General features: G+C 41.2%; 1 protein-coding gene across 2 annotated transcripts in view; it reads right to left on the bottom strand.

The window, feature by feature from the left end:
- The window catches only part of LOC129839442 (mitogen-activated protein kinase kinase kinase kinase 3-like), an 86,321-nt gene that overhangs the window by 14,288 nt on the left and 49,866 nt on the right, over positions 1 to 22,167 (bottom strand). For both annotated transcript variants that reach the window (XM_055906907.1, XM_055906917.1), the window contains 5 exons: positions 20,979 to 21,101; positions 15,961 to 16,033; positions 11,890 to 11,951; positions 10,077 to 10,139; positions 6,619 to 6,677 (listed from right to left, as the gene is read on the bottom strand). In XM_055906907.1, the coding sequence (XP_055762882.1) occupies positions 6,619 to 6,677; positions 10,077 to 10,139; positions 11,890 to 11,951; positions 15,961 to 16,033; positions 20,979 to 21,101 (380 nt within the window). The remainder of the gene's footprint in view (positions 1 to 6,618; positions 6,678 to 10,076; positions 10,140 to 11,889; positions 11,952 to 15,960; positions 16,034 to 20,978; positions 21,102 to 22,167) is intronic.

Here is a 22,167-nt window from a genome sequence, read left to right as displayed (position 1 = left end):
TTTGATTCCTGCACGGGCCACACCGGGTATAGGTTAACTGTGCGTTGCTTTGGAAGGGTCTGCTAAAATGTATACATCGAAATTATATCATATTAGTAGTATTGTATAAGAGAGAACGCTACATTGCTGTGTGGAAAGTGCTAGTTACACAGGTTGCAGCTACACTAAATTACCATATTACCATAATTACTATGATTTTTTAAAAATATATATTTTTGGGGGGGTGACCATTTAAACACAATAGAACCACACGTGGATACAGTACATGTCACGCCCTGGCCTTAGTATTCTTTGTTTTATTTATTATTTTAGTTAGGTCAGGGTGTGACATGGGGAATGTTTGTGTTTTGTCGGTTTTGGGTGATTATATGGTAAAGGGGGTGTTGGGTGTAGTGTATGGGTTTGTGTTGAGTGCATGTGTCTAGCTGTGTCTATGTTGGTTTAGTTTTCTAGGAGAGTCTATGGTTGCCTGAATGAGTTCCCAATTAGAGACAGCTGATTTCTGTTGTCTCTGATTGGGAGCCATATTTAGGGTAGCCATAGGCTTTCATTTGATGTGGGTAATTGTCTATGTTATACGTTTGTAGCATGTATGTGCACTTCGTTCATAGCTTCACGATCGTTTTCTTGTTTTGTTAGTGTCTAAGTGTTTTTGTTTCGTTTTTTCCTTCGTATTCATTAAAAGGAATATGGCTTATTTTCCTACTGCTGCGTTTTGGTCTGTCAATCCTCCACACGATCGTGACAGTACAATGGCATTAAAATCATTGAGGATGAGAATAAAAACATTTCATTGTAGTCCTCTTGAAAGTACTTTAAAAACAAAATATACACAACAGTGACGAGGCGACTCCGGGATGCTGGCCTTCTAGGCAGAGTTCCTCTGTACAGTGTCTGTGTTCTTTTGCCCATCTTCATTTTTTATTTTTATTGGCCAGTCTGAGACATGGCTTTTTCTTTGCAACTCTGCCTTGAAGAACAGCATCCCGGAGTCGCCTCTTCACTGTTGACGTTGAGACTGATGTTTTGCAGGTACTATTTAATGAAGCTGCCAGTTGAGGACTTGTGAGGCGTCTGTTTCTCAAACTAAACACTCTAATGCACTTGTCCTCTTGCTCAGTTGTGCACCGGGGCCTCCCACTCCTCTTTTGATTCTGGTTAGAGTCAGTTTGCTCTGTTCTGTGAAAGGAGTAGTACACAGTGTTGTACGAGATCTTCAGTTTCTTGGCAATTTCTCGCATGGAAGCGCCTTAATTTCTCAGAACAAGAATAGACTGACGAATTTCAGAAGAAAGTTATTTGTTTCTGGCCATTCTGAGTGTGTAATCAAACCCACAAATGCTGATGCTCCAGATACTCAACTGGTCTAAAGGCCAGGTATATTGCTTCTTTAATCAGAACAACAGTTTTCAGCTGTGCTAACATAATTGCAAAAGGGTTTACTAATGATCAATTAGCCTTTTAAAGTGATAAACTTGGATTAGCTAACACAACGTACCATTGGAACACAGGAGTGATGGTTGCTGATAATGGGCCTCTGTACGCCTATGTACAGTTGAAGTCGGAAGTTTACATACACCTTAGCCAAATACACTTACTCAGTTTTTCCTGACATTTAATCCTAGTAAAAATTCCCTGTCTTAGGTCAGTTAGGATCACCACTTTATTTTAAGAATGTGAAATGTCAGAATAATAGTAGTGAGAATGATTTATTTCAGATTTTATTTCTTTCATCACATTCCCAGTGGGTCAGAAGTTTACATACACTCAATTAGTATTTGGTAGCATTGCCTTTAAATTGTTTAACTTGGGTCAAACGTTTTGGGTAGCCTTCTACAAGCTTCCCACAATCAGTTGGGTGAATGTTGGCCCATTCCTCCTGACAGAGCTGCTGTAACTGAGTCAGGTATGTAGGCCTCCTTGCTCGCACGCGCTTTTTCAGTTCTGCCCACACATTTTCTATAGGATTGAGGTCCGGGCTTTGTGATGGCCACTCCAATACCTTGACTTTGTTGTCCTTATGCCATTTTGCCACAACTTTGGAAGTATGCTTGGGGTCATTGTCCATTTGGAAGATCCATTTGCGACCAAGCTTTAACTTCCTGACTGATGTCTTGAGATGTTGCTTCAATATATACACATAATTTTCATACCTCATGATGCCATTTTGTGAAGTGCACCAGTCCCTCCTGCAGCAAAGCACCCCCACAACATGATGCTGCCACCCCCGTGATTTACGGTTGGGATAGTGTTCATCAACTTGCAATCCTCTCCCTTTTTCCTCCAAACATAACGATGGTCATTATGGCCAAACAGTTCTATTTTTGTTTCATCAGACCAGAGGACATTTCTCCAAAAAAGTACGATCTTTGCCCCCATGTGCAGTTGCAAACCGTAGTCTGGCTTTTTTTATGGCGGTTTTGGAGCAGTGGCTTCTTCCTTTCCCAGCAGCTTTTCAGGTTATGTCGAACACTTTGCGGGTGTTCTGGGATTGATTTGCACTTTTCGCACCAAAGTACATTAATCTCTAGGAGACAGAATGCGTCTCCTTCCTGAGCGGTATGACGGCTGCGTGGTCCCATGGTGTTTATACTTGTGTACTATTGTTTGTACAAATGAACGTGGTACCTTCAGGCATTTGGAAATTGCTCCCAAGGATGAACCAGACTTGTGGAGGTCTACAATTATTTTTCTGAGGTCTTGGCTGATTTCTTTTGATTTTCCCATGATGTCAAGCAACAAGGCACTGAGTTTGAAGGTAGACCTTGAAATACATCCAGAAGTACACCTCCAATTGACTCAAATTTTGTCAATTAGCCTATCAGAAGCTTCTAAAGCCATGACATCATTTTCTGGAATTCTCCAAGATGTTTAAAGGCAGTAGTGTATGTAAAACTTCTGACCCAATGGAATTGTGATACAGTGAACTATAAGTTAAATAATCTGTCTGTAAACAATTGTTGGAAAAATTACTTGTGTCATGCACAAAGGAGATGTCTTAACCGACTTGGCAAAACTTTAGTATGTTAACAAGACATTTGTGGAGTGGTAGAAAAACGAGTTTTAATGACTTCAACCTAAGTGTATGTAAACTTCCGACTTCAACTGTAGATATCCCATTTAAAAAAAATCTGCCGTTTCCAGCTACAATAGTCATTTACAACATTAACAATGTCTGCAATGTATTTCTGATCAATTTGATATTATTTTAATGGATTAAAAAAATTGCTTTTCTTTCAAAAACAAGGACATTTCTAAGTGACCCCAATCTTTTGAACAGTAGTGTACATCTAAAGTACATCTCATCAATAGGGAGGAAAGAGTAAAATGAATAAAATAGATGACCACGTAACCTTCATTGATCCAATTATACTTTCTTTTAGCCTGTGTCGCTTTAAAGCATTTTGCCCATAAACCAAGGGATAGTTAATCCAAATAACAAAAGGACACATTGGTTTCCTTACCCTGTAAGCAGTCTATGGATGTCACGTTCTGACCTTAGTTCCTTTTTTATGTCTTTATTTTAGTTTGGTCAGAGCGTGAGTTGGGGTGGGCATTCTATGTTGTTTTTTCTATGTTTTGTTCTTTTGTTCTATTACTATGCGTTTGGCCTAGTATGGTTCTCAATCAGAGGCAGGTGTCAGTCGTTGTCTCTGATTGGGAGCCATATTTAGGTAGCCTGTTTTCATTTGTGTTTTGTGGGTGGTTGTTTCCTGTGTCTGTACCATACGGGACTGTTTCGATTTTCGTTTGTTCATTCACTTTGTTATTTTGTATTTTTGTAGTGTTCAGTTTTTATATATTAAAATGGACACTTACCACGCTGCACATTGGTCCGATATTTCTTACTCCTCGTCAGAAGAAGAGGAAAGTCGTTACAATGGACGAGTTATGACAGCAATCCATGATATGGTTTAGTTTCCCTGTCACCGTTTCCACATGCTAACGTTTTACAATTTGTGGGACAAATCCTATTCAAGTCACAGGACCGATATTAGCATTTTTCGTACATCATGTTCAAATCATCCGAAAGTATCTAAAATTGATTGTGAAGCTTAACAAAGTCACTTATAGATGTTTTGAATATGATGCGTGAAAAATGCTATTATCGGTCCCATGACTTGAATGGGATTTGTGCCACAAATGCTAAATAGGATTTGTGCCACAAATGCATTTGGAACAGTCCCAGGGAAACTAAACCAAAGCATGGATTGCTGTCATAAACCAATATGTTATTTTGTCATTTGGGTGAAGGTTTAAAGCTGAGATAAACAAAACAGGGTCAGCAGTTTTATCTTAACTCCTTTGCGTAGGGATGGATTTTATATGGTTCGGTACACCATTCCATTCCTCTGCACCAGTGTTAAGGAAAAAGCTTTTTCCAGCCATGCTCCTATAGTGCAGCGGTCTGATATTGGCAACACTGCCTCTGGTGTGATGGCTATGAGAGTCTAATGAAATTTAAAAAAAATAGACAAGTAACTGGGGGCAAGGTCATGTAGAACTTTAAAAAACATTTTTTGATCTGCACCACCCGGAGGTCAACTGGAAGCCACTTCAGTTCCCTGAAATTATTAGGACAAATGTGCATCCTAGGGCTGAGCTTGAGTATAATTCTCATCAGTTGGTTTTGGGCCATTTGAAGTTTGTCCTTCAGATTTTTTTTATGCCACTGGACCATGAGATACAAGCATACTCATAGTGGCACTGGATCAGAGATGTTGCCAGGGTCTGCATAGTAGGCTACTGTTTAAGAGAGGATGCTAGTATGTTGCTTTGTGTGGAGAGCGCTAGCTACACAAGTTGTGGCTAAGCTAAATGACCATTTAATGATTATTACTAGCACTGTATAAGAACAGTGGACGCCACATTGCTAAGCTGTGTGTGGAAAGCGCTAGCTTCACATGTTATGGCTAAGCTAAATTACCTACAAATATACTGTATTATTACTAGTACTGTAGAAAGGATGCTACGTTGCTATGTGTTGAAAGCGTTAGCGACACAGGTTGTGGCTAAACTAAATTATCATATTATTACTAGTACTGTTATGTTGCTCTGTGTGGAAAGCCCTAGGATCACAGGTTGTGGCTACGCTAAATGACCAGGTTGTCATATTATTACTAATAATGTATAAGGGTGCCGCAAAGCTTTGTGTGGAAAGCTCAAACTTCACAGGTTGTGACTAGGCCCATCTGTTAGTGTAACTGGGAGCGGCACCTCTCGCCTCTGTCTCACTCGTGTGTCACTCCATCTGTCTCAACGCCCCACCGGCCTTCTCAAATCTCCATCTTCCCCTCTTATCCCCCTCCCCTTCATGAATGGCTGTCTCTACAAATAAACAATAAAATACTTAAGGAGAGTGGAAAAGTTTGGAGAAAAAAAACTACACACGCTCAAGATTCCCATTAAGATTCAGTGCAATACAACCAGAGTTGAGTTCAAATAATTTATCTGGGCATGATCGACCTTGCCTAGTGGCAAAAGTGCACTCCAGATAGGCTACAGAAAACAGTGAAAGTATTTGAAAAATGTCAAATAGTATTCGAATCCAGGTCTGAATGCAACTTGCCTAGTCATCTTACCCTTATACTCCCGAGCTCCCGAGTAGTGCAGCGGTGTAGGCACTGCATCTCAGTGCTAGAGGCGTCACTACAGACCTGGTTCGAGTACAGGCTGTATTGGGAGTCCCATAGGGAGGCGCACAATTGGCCCAGTGTCATCCGGGTTAGGGTTTGGCCGGGGTAAGCCGTCATTGTAAATAATAATTTGTTCTTAAACTGACTTACCTAGTTAAATAAAGACAATGCTCCAAAAACACACAATCAAGTCTACATGAAAATGGCAAAAAAGCAACACATTTGAAGTTTAGGAATGGCCTAGTCAAAGTCCAGACCTAATCCCAAATGAGATGATGTGGCAGGACTTGAAATGCGCAGTTCATGCTTGAAAACCCACAAGTGTTGCTGAGTTACAGCAGTTCTGCATGCAAGAGTGGGCCACAATTCCTCCACTGCGACATGAGAGACTGATCAACAACTACAGGAAGCGTTAGGTTGGAGTCATTGCAGCTAAAGGTGGAACAACCAGTTAGTGAGTGTAAGGGGGCAATTACTTTTTCACACAGGAGCATTGGGTGTTGCATAACTTTGTTTATGAAATAAGTATGTAATTGTTGTGTTATTTGTTCACTCAGGTTCCCTTTATCTAATATTAGGTTTTGGTTGAAGATCTGATAACATTCAGTATTAAATATGCAAAAATAGAGAAAATCAGAAAGGAGGCAAACACTTTTTCACGGCACTGTATCTACCTCTATTACTCCTGTATCCCTGCATATTGTAAATATGGTATTGGAACCGACCCTGTATATACAGTAGCTCACTTACTTTCTTGTGTTCTTATTTTTATTTCTTGTGTTTTTGTTCTAAATTGTTATTTTTACTACTGCATTGATATTGATTACTGCAAATCAAATCGAAAACGACATTTTATTGGTCGTATACACGTTTAGCAGATGTTGTTGCGGGTGTAGCGAAAATGCTTACATTGTTGAGTTTAGAGCTTGCATTAGCATTTCACTGCACTTTTTGAAACCTCCATGCATGCAGTCTCACTTACTTATGCCCTCCCAAGAAGGAGCTTTTGGGAGATCCCTCTTCGTAATCCATCTGCAAGTCCTAGGGGAAATGAAGACCGTTACACAAGACAGAATCTTTATTTCATTTCACTTTGCATGTTCCATTCCTCATGAGTCAGAAAGTCATTATAACTGCATGATGACGTGCATGAGAAATGAGAAATAAATGAATAAGGTTTGACCGAGATGAAATCATGACATGTTAAAGCTCCATCTCTTTATGAGTGATAGGTGACATTGAGGTTTTGTTGTGCAGAGGTGCTATGTATACTGTAATTCTAGTCGAAAGGCAATGTGATTGCTTTTTGATTTATTCAGTTGGTGAACTTCTATTCATTGGCATGCCATATGGCAGTCATTCATTCATGCATGCAAATACATCATACCTCTTAATAATAACAATTTAATTGGTTAAGCATGTAATGGATACACACAAGCAAAGAAGATGCTGATTGGTGGATGAGCGGTTTGTTTGAACGTCAACAAAATACATGTTGGTTGACACTTCATTTAATCGCAGCTACTGTATATGAACCAAACAAATAGCTGTTTATGCTGGACACAATACTTGTCCTTACTGGTTATGACATTGATCACATTAAAATAATTTAAAATATTTACAGTATACATTTGAAAAGATAAGATGCATCATTGGTTAGACCATAGCCTTAAACTCAGGAAATGAAGTTGATATGACAAAACTTGAAACATATTATTAGTTGATACAACTACGTATTTTAAGTGGGGTAACTCATCTTTTAAGGTTTCGTTTCTAGGCGCTCTAATTGAGTTCTCACCAACATGTCAAAAGGAGACAATCGTTATAAGGTGAGACGTTTTGAGGATTTAGTACAATGATGACAAATGACCAAGGTCGACAATGACACAGCAACTCAGAAATAATGCAGATATCTAATACAGGACATAGTTTACAGTCAGAACAAAATTTAGCAGTTTTAACTCAGCTTTAAACTACAGTTTTCTTTGAAAGATTAAACGTTGCTTAATAAATCAGAAAAGCTTGGTAATTCTGTCAGTTTAGTCTTAAAATTGTATAGAGTAGGAGGGGTAAACTAATGGCAAAGGCCTTTTTAACTCTTTTCTCTGAGCTTAAACTCTATCTCCACACTAAAGACTGGATAAACTGTGTGGATAACACATCTGTCTTAATCAGATTTACCACCTTCTGCCTTTGGAGCGGAACTCTCAGTCATGCAAAACCGCATCGATTTTTTTCACCTCTAGATTATCAGACAAAATTACGTTATTCACCGCTATGCGTTCTGCTGAGGGAGGGATTTTCAGAGAGGGAGGCAGGGGAGAGAGGGAGGCAGGGAGGGAGAGAGAGAGAGGGAAGGAAGCTATAGAGAGAAAGAAAGAGGGAGGGAAGGAGAGTTGACAGAAGATCTCAGGCTTTGCAGCTCAGTGACTCTGTCACCTCTCTGTCCTCCTTCATCCCTCCGTCCTCCCCCTCGTCTGAGTCTGCCATCATTGCGAGGGCGATGCGCTTTGATAACCGTCCCTGTCGTTTTCTTCCATTCCTTCCCCTATAATAACGGTCTCTTAGTCACAGAGATGCCGGGGCTGCGTCCCAAATGGCCCCCTATCCCCTATATTGAGTAGTAAAAGTAGTGACCTATAGGGAATAGGGGACCGTTTGGGACAAACCAGGTGTCAGCCTTGAACCCAATGTACACAGAATCTCAGAGGGTGCAGTTAAGAAACTGTTCAGCTACCATCTTTAGTGTCTACGTGATGACAGTGAATAATGGCAATATATATTTCAACTACAGCGTATATGTACAACTAAATATATGCGTAAGATGTGTGCATAATTGTATCTTTAGATTAGATAAAAGCATCAGCTAAATTCCATATGTATGGCCTAATGGGAAACACTTGACAATAAACCCTTTAAAAAAGGGTAACTTTTGTAAAATGTTACCATATCACAACACATTCATGCAGAGGTTGTGGGGAGGTTGTGAGGAGGTTGTGAGGCTAAGATGAGGCCTGTTTTACTGCGGTGCAGCTGTTGTATGGTTGCTGTATGTACCGTTTGTTACGCAAAGCATCTGTAGCGGGCGCTTAGGCAGCACTTCCCAGTCCAACACGGAGAGTTTGTACCAATGGGACAAACAATGACACTTTTCTCTATCAACCTCCTTCTCTTAACCGCTCTCTCTATCCCTTCTTCTCTCAACCTCTCTACCTCTCTCAACCTCTGCCTCTCCCGCCTCTCTCAAGCGTTCTCTTAACCTCAACATCCCTTGCTCTCTCTGAACCTCTCTCTCTCTCTCTAAAACTCACTCTCTCTCTCTCTAAACCTCACTCTCTCTCTCTCTAAACCTCACTCTCTCTCTCTCTAAACCTTACTCTCTCTCTCTCTCTCTAAACCTTACTCTCTCTCTCTCTCTAAACCTCACTCTCTCCCTCTCTCTCTAAACCTCACTCTCTCCCTCTCTCTCTAAACCTCACTCTCTCCCTCTCTCTCTAAACCTCACTCTCTCTCTCTCTCTAAACCTCGCTCTCTCTAAACCTCGCTCTCTCTCTAAACCTCGCTCTCTCTCTAAACCTCGCTCTCTCTCTAAACCTCGCTCTCTCTCTAAACCTCGCTCTCTCTCTAAACCTCGCTCTCTCTCTAAAACGCGCTCTCTCTCTAAAACGCACTCCTTCTCTAAAACGCACTCCTTCTCTAAAACGCACTCCTTCTCTAAACCGCACTCCTTCTCTAAACCGCTCTCCCTCTCTAAACCTCTCCTTTTCTCAACATCGCCATCCCTATATCTCCATCCCAACCCCTCTTCCTCTCATCTCTCCAGCTCCCTGTCCTCCCTCGTCTGAGTCTGCCATCATTGAGAGGGCATTGCACTTTGATAACCGTCCCCCTCTCTTTAAACCTCTCTCTCTTTGAAAAAGAGACGTGTCGCATTGTGACAAGGCCTAAAAATAAAGTCCTTTTGTGCCCCTGTAAACAACAAGCGTACGCTAAAAAAATAAAACTTACTACAAAATAGGCTAGGGGACGAGTTAGATGCAATATATTTCATCATTTTAACGTGTTTGGTGATTTTTCATGCTGATATTACTGCGCTATTTCATCATCCACGTCAAAACCAGTTAGGAATACAAAGTGATCATACTGTAAGGTATACAGGGCATCAATAAATGTACAGTGATGCATGACGCTGTAATAACCAAAAGGAACTATAGGCTGAAAACTATATGTTACAAAAGAGAGTACATGTCGCAAGGGCACGGGTTATGTCTTTACATGCAACAACAAGTGAAAGTGTTATGGGATGCCAACGAAAGGAGCAAGACAGCGGCCTTCAGAGTGAAAAGCATCCAAACGTGAACTGACAACATATGAACTGCGATGAGGATGAGACAACACAAAACGGAGGTCAAATATGGGCAAAAATAAGAACAAAAGTACCATGTTAGATCTTGCCGTGTAGTATTGTTCTTCCACACAGTCCAAAAAATCGTCAGAGTCGGGCTGTTTAGTAGACAGACCAAGAAAATATAGATTATTCACAGTCATCTGGTATTTATAAAAAATGTAAAAATCACACACACACACACACACACACACACACACACACACACACACACACACACACACACACACACACACACACACACACACACACACACACACACACACACACACACACACACACACACACACACACAGTATCATTTTTTGGTGAAGTGTTTAAGTTGTTCTCCGAAGAGGTGGGATGATGGTTGGGTTAAGAAATGTATACACAAATAAAACACACATAAGGGGTGAGAGACTCAAAGGGCTGGCCAGGGGACCAAAAGGATACCATGCAAGTGGGGCCTTCAGAAAATTATCTTTCATGGACTTGCGCTTCTAAAATAAGTGGCCGACCTTCCCCTCCAACAGAAGAACATAAAAGACAGAAGTTGAAAGAGAGAAAGAGCATGGTATTACAAGCCTACAATTTATTTTTGTTGATAATTATTTATTTATTTAATTAATATTTGCCAAAATATAAAAATATATTTAGAATAATAAAGAAAAAAGTTACAAATATAATATTTTGCTTAGTCGCCCGAGTGTGTGTGTGCGCGTGTGTGTGTGTGGAGGGGGGTGGTTATAAGAAAAAAAAAGCATAAAAGATGATAATACTTCAAGACTGGAGGATGGGAAGGCACTGTGTACAGACTTTATAATTGTGTTGATTCACACACAATTTCAAACACTGCTACATTCAAACACCGTTTCGACTAGGTTAGATATTTCATTGTTGGAAGGGTTCGAAAATGTATTCAACAACGCGAGAGTCTCTCACCCCTTCGGTAATTTTTGAGGTCAACACACAAACTACAACTCCTATCTGTTGACTGTGGGCACATCACAAATGACTCCCTATTTCATATTTTTTTATTTATTTTATTTTACCGTTATTTTACCAGGTAAGTTGACTGAGAACACGTTCTCATTTGCAGCAACGACCTGGGGAATAGTTACAGGGGAGAGGAGGGGGATGAATGAGCCAATTGTAAACTGGGGATTATTAGGTGACCATGATGGTTTGAGGGCCAGATTGGGAATTTAGCCAGGACACCGGGGTTAACACCCCTACTCTTACGATAAGTGCCATGGGATCTTTAATGACCTCAGAGAGTCAGGACACCCGTTTAACGTCCCATCCGAAAGACGGCACCCTACACAGGGCAGTGTCCCCAATCACTGCCCTGGGGCATTGGGATATTTTTTAGACCAGAGGAAAGAGTGCCTCCTACTGGCCCTCCAACACCACTTCCAGCAGCATCTGGTCTCCCATCCAGGGACTGACCAGGACCAACCCTGCTTAGCTTCAGAAGCAAGCCAGTAGTGGTATGCAGGGTGGTATGCTGCTATATAGTGCACTACCTTTGACCAGGGACAATATGGTGTCATTTGGAGCACACATTCTGGGTTTCCAATATAGCTTTGTATGAGCTATTGAGCTACTCTGTCATCCCTATTGTGCCACATACAGTTAATATAGTCTATATAACATATAATTCTGTAGTGCGCCTCATCCAAAATACAATGCACAGTTAAGGGATAATAGCAGTGCAATAGTAATAGCAGTAGCCATGGAAATTGTGAGGTTCTGAATTTAAACAGTTGTTATTGTTGCAAAGCGTGATTTGGTTGGTCGAAAAGTGTGAAATGTTGATGGGCAAGCGTGTGTTGTGTTGTGTGTGTGTGTGTTAGGAGAGTCACTCACTGCTGGTTCGTGATGAGGTTCAGTCTCCTTCCTAAGCGGGGGATCAAACTTGACTTGATCAACTATCAGGGTTAAAAAAATTAAACAAAGAGAATTAAACAAACTGCAGTACCAAGAAATGAACACACGACACATTTCAAAATATAGTCCCAGTGGCCTGGCAAAGAAAAAATAATTAAAACGCATGCGTCAAACAGTAACATAAGCACAACATATCGCTAAAGATTGCTTATGGGCATATTCCTACTAGTGCAGGCACTTTCCCTCATAATCCCTGTGGGCACGGAGTCAAAACTTAATGGCAAAGATATAGACCCTCACATATAGAGTCCCTGAATGAACAGTAAGCAGTTCCCCATGTGCCTTTTGCAGATGCAGGGCGAATATTCAAGTCTCTTGGGAAGTGATGTCTCTGCCACTCTGAGTGACAAAAATGAGAGCTGGAGAGATAAGGAGGGAGTGTGGGGGGGAGTGGTTTTCCATACTTAACCACGAGAAGGACCGATCCGGAAGAAATCTGAAAAGCGTTCGTTACATTGTTATAAACGTGACATTATAGATATTCTAACCAGTCACAGTGACCTTAGTAGATGTTAGATTGTGGCTACTCACTTGACGCAGTTGTAAAGATGCATTATAAAGGATTTGTATAATTTCAGCCAGTAGTTTTGAAAGAAGCGCTCACGAGCCAAAACGGTTCCCCGAACATTGTGCACAATTGTGTACAACGTCAGTACATGTGGGGATGTGCATGTTGTGCTCACCCCGCAACCTCATTGGACAACACTGTGCTGACCTGATCCCGCCTCCCACTATAAACTTGCAACCTTATTGGAGCTCATTCCACCTGCCAATCAACATTGTCCATCAAGTTTGGTTGTTGGCAGGCTAGCTCCCGTTGTAGGGTATGGTGTCAGACTAATATGGCAAACGAGCAAGCAAATGTTAGAATGTAATTTTAAACAATGGAAAATGTATACTTCTACACTACATGACCATAAGTATGAGAACACCTGCTTGTCAAACATCTCATTCCAAAATCAGGGGCATTCATTTGGAGGTGGTTCCCCCTTTGGTGCTATAACAGCCTCCACTCTTCTGGGCTTTCCACTAGGCTTTCCACTAGGCTTTCCACTAGACGTTGGAACATTGCTGCGAGGAATTGCTTCCATTCAGCCACAAGAGCATTAGTGAGGTCGGGTGACTAGGTCTGGGCTCGCAGTCGGCATTCCAATTAATCCCAAAGGTGTTCGATGGGGTTGAGGTCAGGGCTCTGTGCAGGCCATTCAAGTTCTTCCAGACAGATCTCGACATTCCATTTCTGTATGGACCTCGCTTCACGGGACCATTGTCATGCAAGAAAAGGGAAGGGCCTTCCCCAAACTGCTGCCACAAAGTTGGAAGTATAGAATTGTGCAGAATATTATTGTATGCTGTAGTGCTAAGATTTCCCTTCACTGGAACTAGCCCAAACCATTAAAAACAGTCCCAGACCATTATTCCACCTCCACCAAACTTTACAGTTGGCACTATGCATTGGGGCAGGTAGCGTTCTCCTGGTATCCACCAAACCTAGATTTGTCCTTTGGACTGCCAGATGGTGAAGTGTGATTCATTACTCCAGAGAACGTGTTTCCACTGCTCCAGAGTCCAATGGCGGTGAGCTTTACACCACTCCAACCGACGCTTGGCATTGAGCATGGTGATCTTAGGCATGTGTGCGGCTACTCAGCCATAGAAACCCATTTCCTGAAGCTCTTGATAAAAGGTTATCGTGCTGACGTTGCTTCCAGAGGCAGTTTGGAACTCGGTAGTGAGTGTTGGCAACGGAGGACAGGAGATTTTTACGCGCTAAGCACTTCAGCACTTGGGTGGCCTACCACTTCGCGGCTGAGCCGTCGTTGGTCCTAGACCAATAACAGCACTTACAATTGACAGGGGCAGCTCTACCAGGGCAGAAATTGACTTGGCATCCTATGACGGTGCTATGTTGAAAGCCACTGAGCTCTTCAGTAAGGCTATTCTACTGCCAATGTTTGTCTACTAAGATTGCATGGCTGTTTGCTCGATTTTATACACCTCTCAGCAACGGGTGTGGCTAAAATAGACAAATCCACTCATTTGAAGGGGTGTCCACATACTTTTGTATATATAGTGTGTTTGCATCAAATGTCCTACACTTTGAAAGTCGTGTATTGATTGTATTATATGACTACGTGATGAATGATGATCGCTGGCAATCAACAGCTGCAGTGTTGCCCACATTGGGATTACCCCAATCATACGTGCGTGAAAGTTTAAAAGGTGGACACATGGATTTATTTGACTTGAACGTATGGTTGACACAACAAAGTTGGGCCGATATTTTAAAGTGGGGGAAAGTTTGCAGTATACTTTTCTCGAGCACATTACAGTTGTGTGTGTTGTCACATTCGCGATTCACGAACAGAATGGATGGACGCGCCTTGTATAAACCTTATTGCACAATATATTCAAAAATTCTAACAAAATACAAGGTTGCTGGTTCGAACCCCTGATCTGACTAGGTGAAAAAACTGTCAATGTGCCCCTGAGCAAGGTAATTAACCTTAATGGCTCTTGTAAATCACCCTGGAAGAGAGAGTCTGCTAGATTACAAAAAAAATTGTCGAAAATATATCATTTCTAATTTCGGATATTTTCTAATTTATGATGCATGGATTTGATCAATGTACTTGCTGTATTTTCGTTGTTATCAAATCAACTAATGGTAAACCATGCAGGCACTTGAAAACTTGCTTCAGAGCGCACGTTCACTACATGACAGGCACGAGTGCGTAATCTCATGCACTCAATGATGACAGGTTAGGAAGTAAGTATTCAGTTGCTTTTATCCGCTTGGAGAGAACTGTAGATCGTTTATTATGCATGTATGAGCCATACAACGACACGTTGAGTCCAAAACAGAAGATTTACATTTTTTTAAATCTTTTTAATCTTCCGGTGATAGTCAAGCAAATAACTGTCGGTCTCACGGTAATTGACCATTAATTAGCACAAACACATTAGTATCTCCTGGCTTCCACACATAGCCTACAAGCCACTGATGCAGACCTTTGGAACATCTACATTTTAAAAAGTCTAATAAATCAATTTAATATAGCCTACAACTTCACAATAAATCCATGATTTACTTTAGACATGATATGAAGAAAATGTAGTCTATTTCAGAAGAACAGAATAACATACTCCGAGTTGTCCTGAGTGCTCCATCACGTGATCGGGTCTTTCCCACAGGTTACAAGTGAAGACAGACACATCGGGGATGCAACGGGGTGCGTCCTTATCCAATTCCGAGGTGCATATTGAAGATATTGGAAGACCCGTCTATTTACTTTTCGTCAGCCAACAATATGAGTAGGCCTAACGAACAGCGACAGCACTAGCCTAAGTCAATCTACAATCCCCATAGTATAAAGGTCAACCTATTCTATTCTGTGCGAGAAATAAATATTCCAAACATAGTCTGGGACAGTTGTGGGATGCGATAGATCCCAAATTAATACAACCACTAGCATCCCCAAAAACTGTTGTAAATATAAGCAATGTGCTTAATATTAGGATAGTTGAGAAATAAATATAGTAGGCCAAGCCTATAGAAAGCTGACCCTCCTATTTTTAGTAGAGGCCATTACTCTGTTTTCTCGCGCAATTGCATAGCCTATTGAAATGTTGCGCAACATTAGCTCATGGCCTCTCATGAAGTGTTTGATTAGATTTTCGAAGACATTTGCATTGATGTCAGAGCGATTAGAAGGACAATAGAATGCTGAGTACCAGGCAGTTAGCAAGTTTGGTAGGCTACTAATGACCATCAGTGGCATCAGAGCTTGGAGAAGCTTAATTACCTTGACTAAACGGTCATGTGGAATTTGAATGCCTTCATGACTCGTGACCGCCAGTATGGCGGTAATACAGTCACCGCAACAGCACTAGTCATGACTGCTTACGACATACTACGGCATGCTAATGTCACTCTCATAACAGTCTTATACCAGAGGGATTAAAACAAATGCTACTGAAGACACTCACAGTTGATCTCAGAGAGGGTCTTCCCTTCTCGTGTGTTCCCGGAGCGAATCCGATGCGGCACAGGTACTGGGGGCTGTCAAAACAGATAAAGTGGAGTGAGGGAGACAGTACAACACTAACTAGCCTGGTCCCAGATCTGTTTGTGCTGTATTGCCAACTGTTATGGACATTGTCAGCCCAAACCGATCAGGGACCAGGCTAGTAAATACATTAGTCAAAAATGTAGCATTTTTGGATGCAGGCATTCTGACATACCTACAGTGCCGTTTATGAAAGCGTCACAAAAACCCTGTATTAAAAAGTAAAGCACTGTTGTGTGTTTGATATTATTTCAATGTGCTTGTACGCATCTGACACTGCCTTAAAATGACATATAAAAAGGGATTAAATTGTATTTTCAAGTATTGTGGGGGCAGCCTTATGTTATGGGTATGCTGGTCATCGGCAGGGACTGGGGAATTTGTCAGGATCAAAAGAAATATGAAAGGATCAAAGCCCTGGTAAAAAGTTTAAGGAAAACCAGCCTGTCTTCTGAAAACCTAGAGTTATATTTTTCAGCGAGGCAATTACACACGTTGTTATGCCAAAGACACACCATAATGGCTTTCCAATAAGTGGTGAGTGTTCCTGACTGGTTTAGTCTCAGTCCTGAATTAAATTTGCTCGAAAATCAGAGATAAGGTTTAATTATTCCTGTCCATCAATGATTCTTAACCAAATTTACTGAGCTTAAGTAATTTTGACAAAAATAATGGACAAATGTTGCCTTAAGAGTTGTGCAAAGTTGGTAGAATATTATTCACAGCTGTAATGGCTGCCAAAAGGTGCTTCCACCAAGTATTAACATGCGTCATCAAGACATCTTTTAGACATTTTTCTCAAACTTTCTATCACTTTAAAATGTGGAGTAGATTGTGTAGATCTGTAGGTAAAAAATCCAATGTAATCCCTTTTTAGCAAAATGTGAAGACTGTGCAAGGGGTGTGTAGAAAAAGTATTCAGACCCCTTCACTTTTTCCACATTTTGTTACGTTACAACAGACAAACATTTTTCCCTCATCAATCCACACACAAATCCCTATAATGACAAGGCAAAAACAGGTTTTTAGAAGTTTTTGCACATTTATAAAAAATAACATACTGAAATATCACATTTACATACACTACCAGTCAAAAGTTTTAGAACACCTACTCATTCAAAGGTTTTTCTTTATTTTTACTATTTTCTACATTCTAGAATAATAGTGATGACATCAAATCTATGAAATAACACATATGGAATCATGTAGTAACCAAAAAATTGTAGTAACCAAAAAGTGACATTCTTCAAATAATCACCCTTTGCCTTAATGACTGCATTGCACTCGCTTGGCATTCTCTCAACCAGCTTCACCTGGAATGCTTATCCAACAGTCTTGAAGGAGTTTCCACATATGCTGAGCACTTGTTGGCTGCTTTTCCTTCACTCTGCGGTCCGACTCAACCCAAACCATCTCAATTTGGTTGAGGTCGGGGGGATTGTGGAGACCAGGTCATCTGATGCAGCACTCCATCACTCTCATTCTTGGTAAAATAGCCCTTACACAGCCTAGAGGTGTGTTGGGTCATTGTCCTGTTGAAAAACAAATTATAGTTCCACTAACCCCAAACCAGATGGGATGGCGTATCACTGCAGAATGATGTGGTAGCCATGCTGGTTAAGTGTGACTTGAATTCTAAATAAATCACAGACAGTGTCACCAGCAAAGCACCCCCACACCATAACACCTCCTCCTCTATGCTTTACGGTGGGAAATATACATGCGGAGATCATCCGTTCACCCACACCGCGTCTCACAAAGGGCTGTCATGTGCCTTTTACTGAGGAGTGGCTTCCGTTCTGGCCACTCTACCATAAAGCTCTGATTGGTGGAGTGCTGCAGAGATGGTTGTCCTTCTGGGAGGTTCTCCCATCTCCACAGAGGAACTCTGTAGCTCTGTCAGGGTGACCTTTGGGTTCTTGGTCACCTCCCTGACCAAGGTCCTTTCCCCCCCCGATTGCTCAGTTTGGCCGGGCGGCCAGCTCTAGGAAGAGTCTTGGTGGTTCCAAATTTCTTCTATTTAGGAATGACGGAGGACACTGTGTTCTTTGGGACCTTCAATGCTGCAGAAATGTTTTGGTACCCCTCCTCAGATCTGTGCCTCAACACACGGTCATCTCATGGATGATCAATGGAAACAGGATGCACCTGAGCTCAATTTCGAGTCTCATATCAAAGGGTCTGAATACTTATGTAAAAAATGTCTATTTATTATTTTTCATAAAATGTGTAAACATTTCTAAAAACCTGTTTTCGCTTTGTTATTATGGAGTATTGTGTGTAGATTGATGAGGATTTTTATTTTATTTAATCAATTTTAGAATAAGAACAACATTTGGAAAAGGGGAAGGGGTCTGAATACTTTCCGAATGTACTGTATATAGCGTCAAGCGGTAAGATCAGAGATCTGTATAGATGCTCATGTCTCCGCACTAACAATGGGAATTGTTGTCCAAAAGGCGGAAGGCATGCGACAAGCTTAGATTTAGGTGAAAGTGAAACCTCTGGCTTCGCCTCTTCCTCTCTGATAAGATCAATATAATGTAACGACAATCAGCGATAACGATGATGAGGGAATAACAAGAATTCAAATGTGTAACCGTCTTTGCAGACGGAGTATAAGTCCCAAATGACACCCTATTCCCTATTTTGACAAGACCACTATGGGCTCTATTCAAAAGTAGTACACCATATAGGGAATAGGGTTCCATTTGGGACACTCAGGTGAGTCACATCTTCCTGGCAACCTTCCATGTTTCCCTGATTAAAAAGGCTGGTGTAAAAATAACACCACTGAATGTCGCACTTTGATGACACATGCGTAATGAAAATGACCCTTCTGAGGGAGGTCGTCAACCTTATATCCGCCCTCCCACTAAGCCCTGTGGGGAAAATCAATAAGTGTGCATCCCAAATGGCTTCCCATTTCCTATATAGTGCACTAATTCTGACAGCAGCACACATAGTGCACTACGTAGGGACCAGGGTGACATTTGGGGGCAGGCAAGGTAGTCCCAGGATGGCTTCCACTGTTATTTATTTAGCAGTGTGTCCTCCCTCATGCATCAGAGGACATGCACTTTACTTTATGTGAAGGACTCACAGTGGAACTGACACTTCCAGGGCACAGAATGGCAGTTGAATGACATCCTTCACTGCCTGGTTGTTTTGAAGAAGAGACTAAAAGCATTTAGAGCCAAACCGTCGGAAACGAAGGGCGGTTGAAGGACCTTCACCAGTACAACTTAATCTCGGGATATATTATAGGATCATTCTTGTCTGTATTTTATATTTTATTAATTTAGCAGATGCTCTTATCCAGTAGTGAGTACATATATTTTTCATACTTTTTCTTGTTCTCCCCCGTGGGAATTGAACCCACAACCCTAGCGTTGCAGGCGCCATGCTCTACCAACTGAGCCACACGGGTCTACCGTTAAAGACAAATAGCATTTGGCTCCAATTTACAATAAGTGTCCCCGATACCTTTGTATTTACATGTAGAGCTACAGTATCTACACTGTAATTACACTACCTGATGTAAATATTTATTATCGGACTAAGTACTCAAGAGGTAAGATATAGCATACATTTTAGCAAGGACCCAATGGTATCACACCATTCTCCACATCAAACAATTTCAGCACATGTCCATTTCTGAAGTTACACACAAACACACTTCTCATGCACAAAACATCTATGTCTGTGTCCACACAATCTAATTTACCAGAGCAGGCAAACACACACATGTAGGCCCACAATGCCTCCACACACACACACACACGGTACCTTTCTGCCAACGGCAATACGTGGGAGTTGCAGCGAAAGGGGGGGGGGGGGTCAACAGGTTGAAACACACCCCAGTATGAGCCAAACGACCCTCTTGTATTTCAACTAAGGGCGAAGGAGAGAGGCAGATACACTCAGCCCAACTGATGAGAGGAGTTGAGGAGGAGTAGGGTGAAATTGCCCTTAGATGCTGATCTTCAGGTCAGTTTTGCGTTTCCCCCACTAATGGTTAAGGTTAGGATTGGGGGAAGGGAAGCTGATCATAGATCTGTACCTAGGGGAAACTTTACCCCGGAGCAGTTGAGGACAGGGCAGGGGGTGAAACGGCCTAAAGAATTCCTTTAAGGCACAGAGTCAACACCTACAGACAGGTATTATGGACCTTGGACAAAGTGACTGCTGCCAGCTAAAGTGACAGTGCAACTTTTTAGAATTAGTGGCATGTACATTTGATGAGGAAATAGTAAAAAAAAAATGTGGAAGAAGCTAAGAGGCTAATTAACCCCCCCCTAGTACATCTTTAAAATTAAAACAAAAATATATAGATGCTGTATAATATTATACATTCTGTAATTGTCTAACAAATATGCATTTAAGTGTGCCAATGAACAGGACAGAATGTTCAGTCAGTGTATTCTAGTATAATATTGGCAACGACAGAAAGTACTGCTGAGTGTGAATACTGTGGCTATGAATAGCAAAACCACTCTTGTCAAGCTCTTGCTGTGCATAATACACAGACTAAATAATTGACCCCTAAAACCTACAGTGACAAAATGTTCTGTATGACAAAGTACAGTAGATGCTCTATAACCAATTATTGTCCTCTACAGTCAATTAAAATGATTTACTGGCCTTGATCAATCAAAACCGGTAACCATGAATACAGGTAAGAAAACAAAAATCTAAATTATTACTACTCCGCTGTGAGAATCGATGTCACCATTTTAAAATGGCAACCTCCGAGGCAACCTAGCCTGGGTGCCAATCTGTTTCCTCTATCTTGCCAACTCCTTATGGAATAGTCATGCCAAATGTTTGGATTGACGCTGAGTGACAAGAGGTTGGCAAGATAGCAGAAACAGACTAGCACCCTCGCTAGAGGCAAAGGTTACTGGTTCTGATTGAGTGTCTGCAGCTCCACTGTACCTCCTCAGGCTCCTCGGGCTCGTCATCTAAGTGGTCGTCGTAGGAGGAGTGGTCCGGGTTGCTGGCCTTGTCCAAGAGCTCGATGGCCAGCGTTCGACTCAGGGGTTGCGAGACAAAGGGATGCTGGGGAAACATCAGGAGACAACACTGAAGCTGAGTTCATACTGTAGGATAGCCGGGTCTCGGATCTGTTTGTGCTGTCTTGCCAAATCCTATGGTTATTGGTGGGGCAATGACCATAGCAGTTGGCAAAACTATACAAACAGATCTGGGACTGGGACTAACTGTAGGAGACTATGGGCCAGATTCAGTCAAGAAAATCCATGTGTCAGAAAGACTGCATTATGAGAAATGCAATCGAATAAAACACTTTTTTTGGTACCTATATTGTCAAATTAATCATAGCACTCAATTATTTAAAAAATGATAAAAACATTTCCTGCCGTGGTTGTTCCCTCCTGAGCCAAATAGCAGTTGAATAAAATAGGAGTTGGCTTGGCATGGGGAAAATGTTATCTAAGATGAGATAAGATACAACTTTATCCATCCCTTAGGACAATTCGATTCAGGGCTAAAGTGGTGCATCTGATATGAACTGATATACAAACACTAGACAGACACAAAACATTTAGGCTGCGTCCCAAATATGGGCCCTGGTCAAGTAGTGCATTATATAGGGAATACTATGCCATTTGCCTCAGACAAGCATGACACAAGATTTTATCCTGTTTTTATCACATGCTCGTGCAATAGATTATTAAAAGGCTAAAGAGTAATGTGTAAAAGGCACTATAAGTGCAGTAGATCTTCAAATGATTTGATAAACAACATTTCTAAGATAAAATATTTAAAAAACGTTTGAGCTCGTAAGAGTTAGGTGGGTTACTCTGTCCATGTTAATTTGAGTAATAAACATGGAAGTTCTAAGAACACAAACCTCAGGCTACTAGTAAATAAGAGTTGCTATGTAAAAACTGCAGCACTTTCTGAGATTGCGACATTCTTTTTCAGGCTTTTAAATCATTTTTACCCATTGATTCTTGAGGAATATTTGAAGTGCTTCATGAGCTTAGCTCAACCATCAGAACCCAAAATATAAACTTGTTTTACTAAAAAACAAACACTGTATACCTTCAAAACTATAATTGTGATACTGTATCATGAATGGTCAGTCCTTGCATCCGTTAGC

This window comes from Salvelinus fontinalis, chromosome 3, assembly GCF_029448725.1.
Source record: "Salvelinus fontinalis isolate EN_2023a chromosome 3, ASM2944872v1, whole genome shotgun sequence".
Taxonomy (NCBI): domain Eukaryota; kingdom Metazoa; phylum Chordata; class Actinopteri; order Salmoniformes; family Salmonidae; genus Salvelinus; species Salvelinus fontinalis.
Note: the sequence above shows the minus strand (reverse complement) of the source record. Positions and strands in the feature narration are given on the sequence as shown.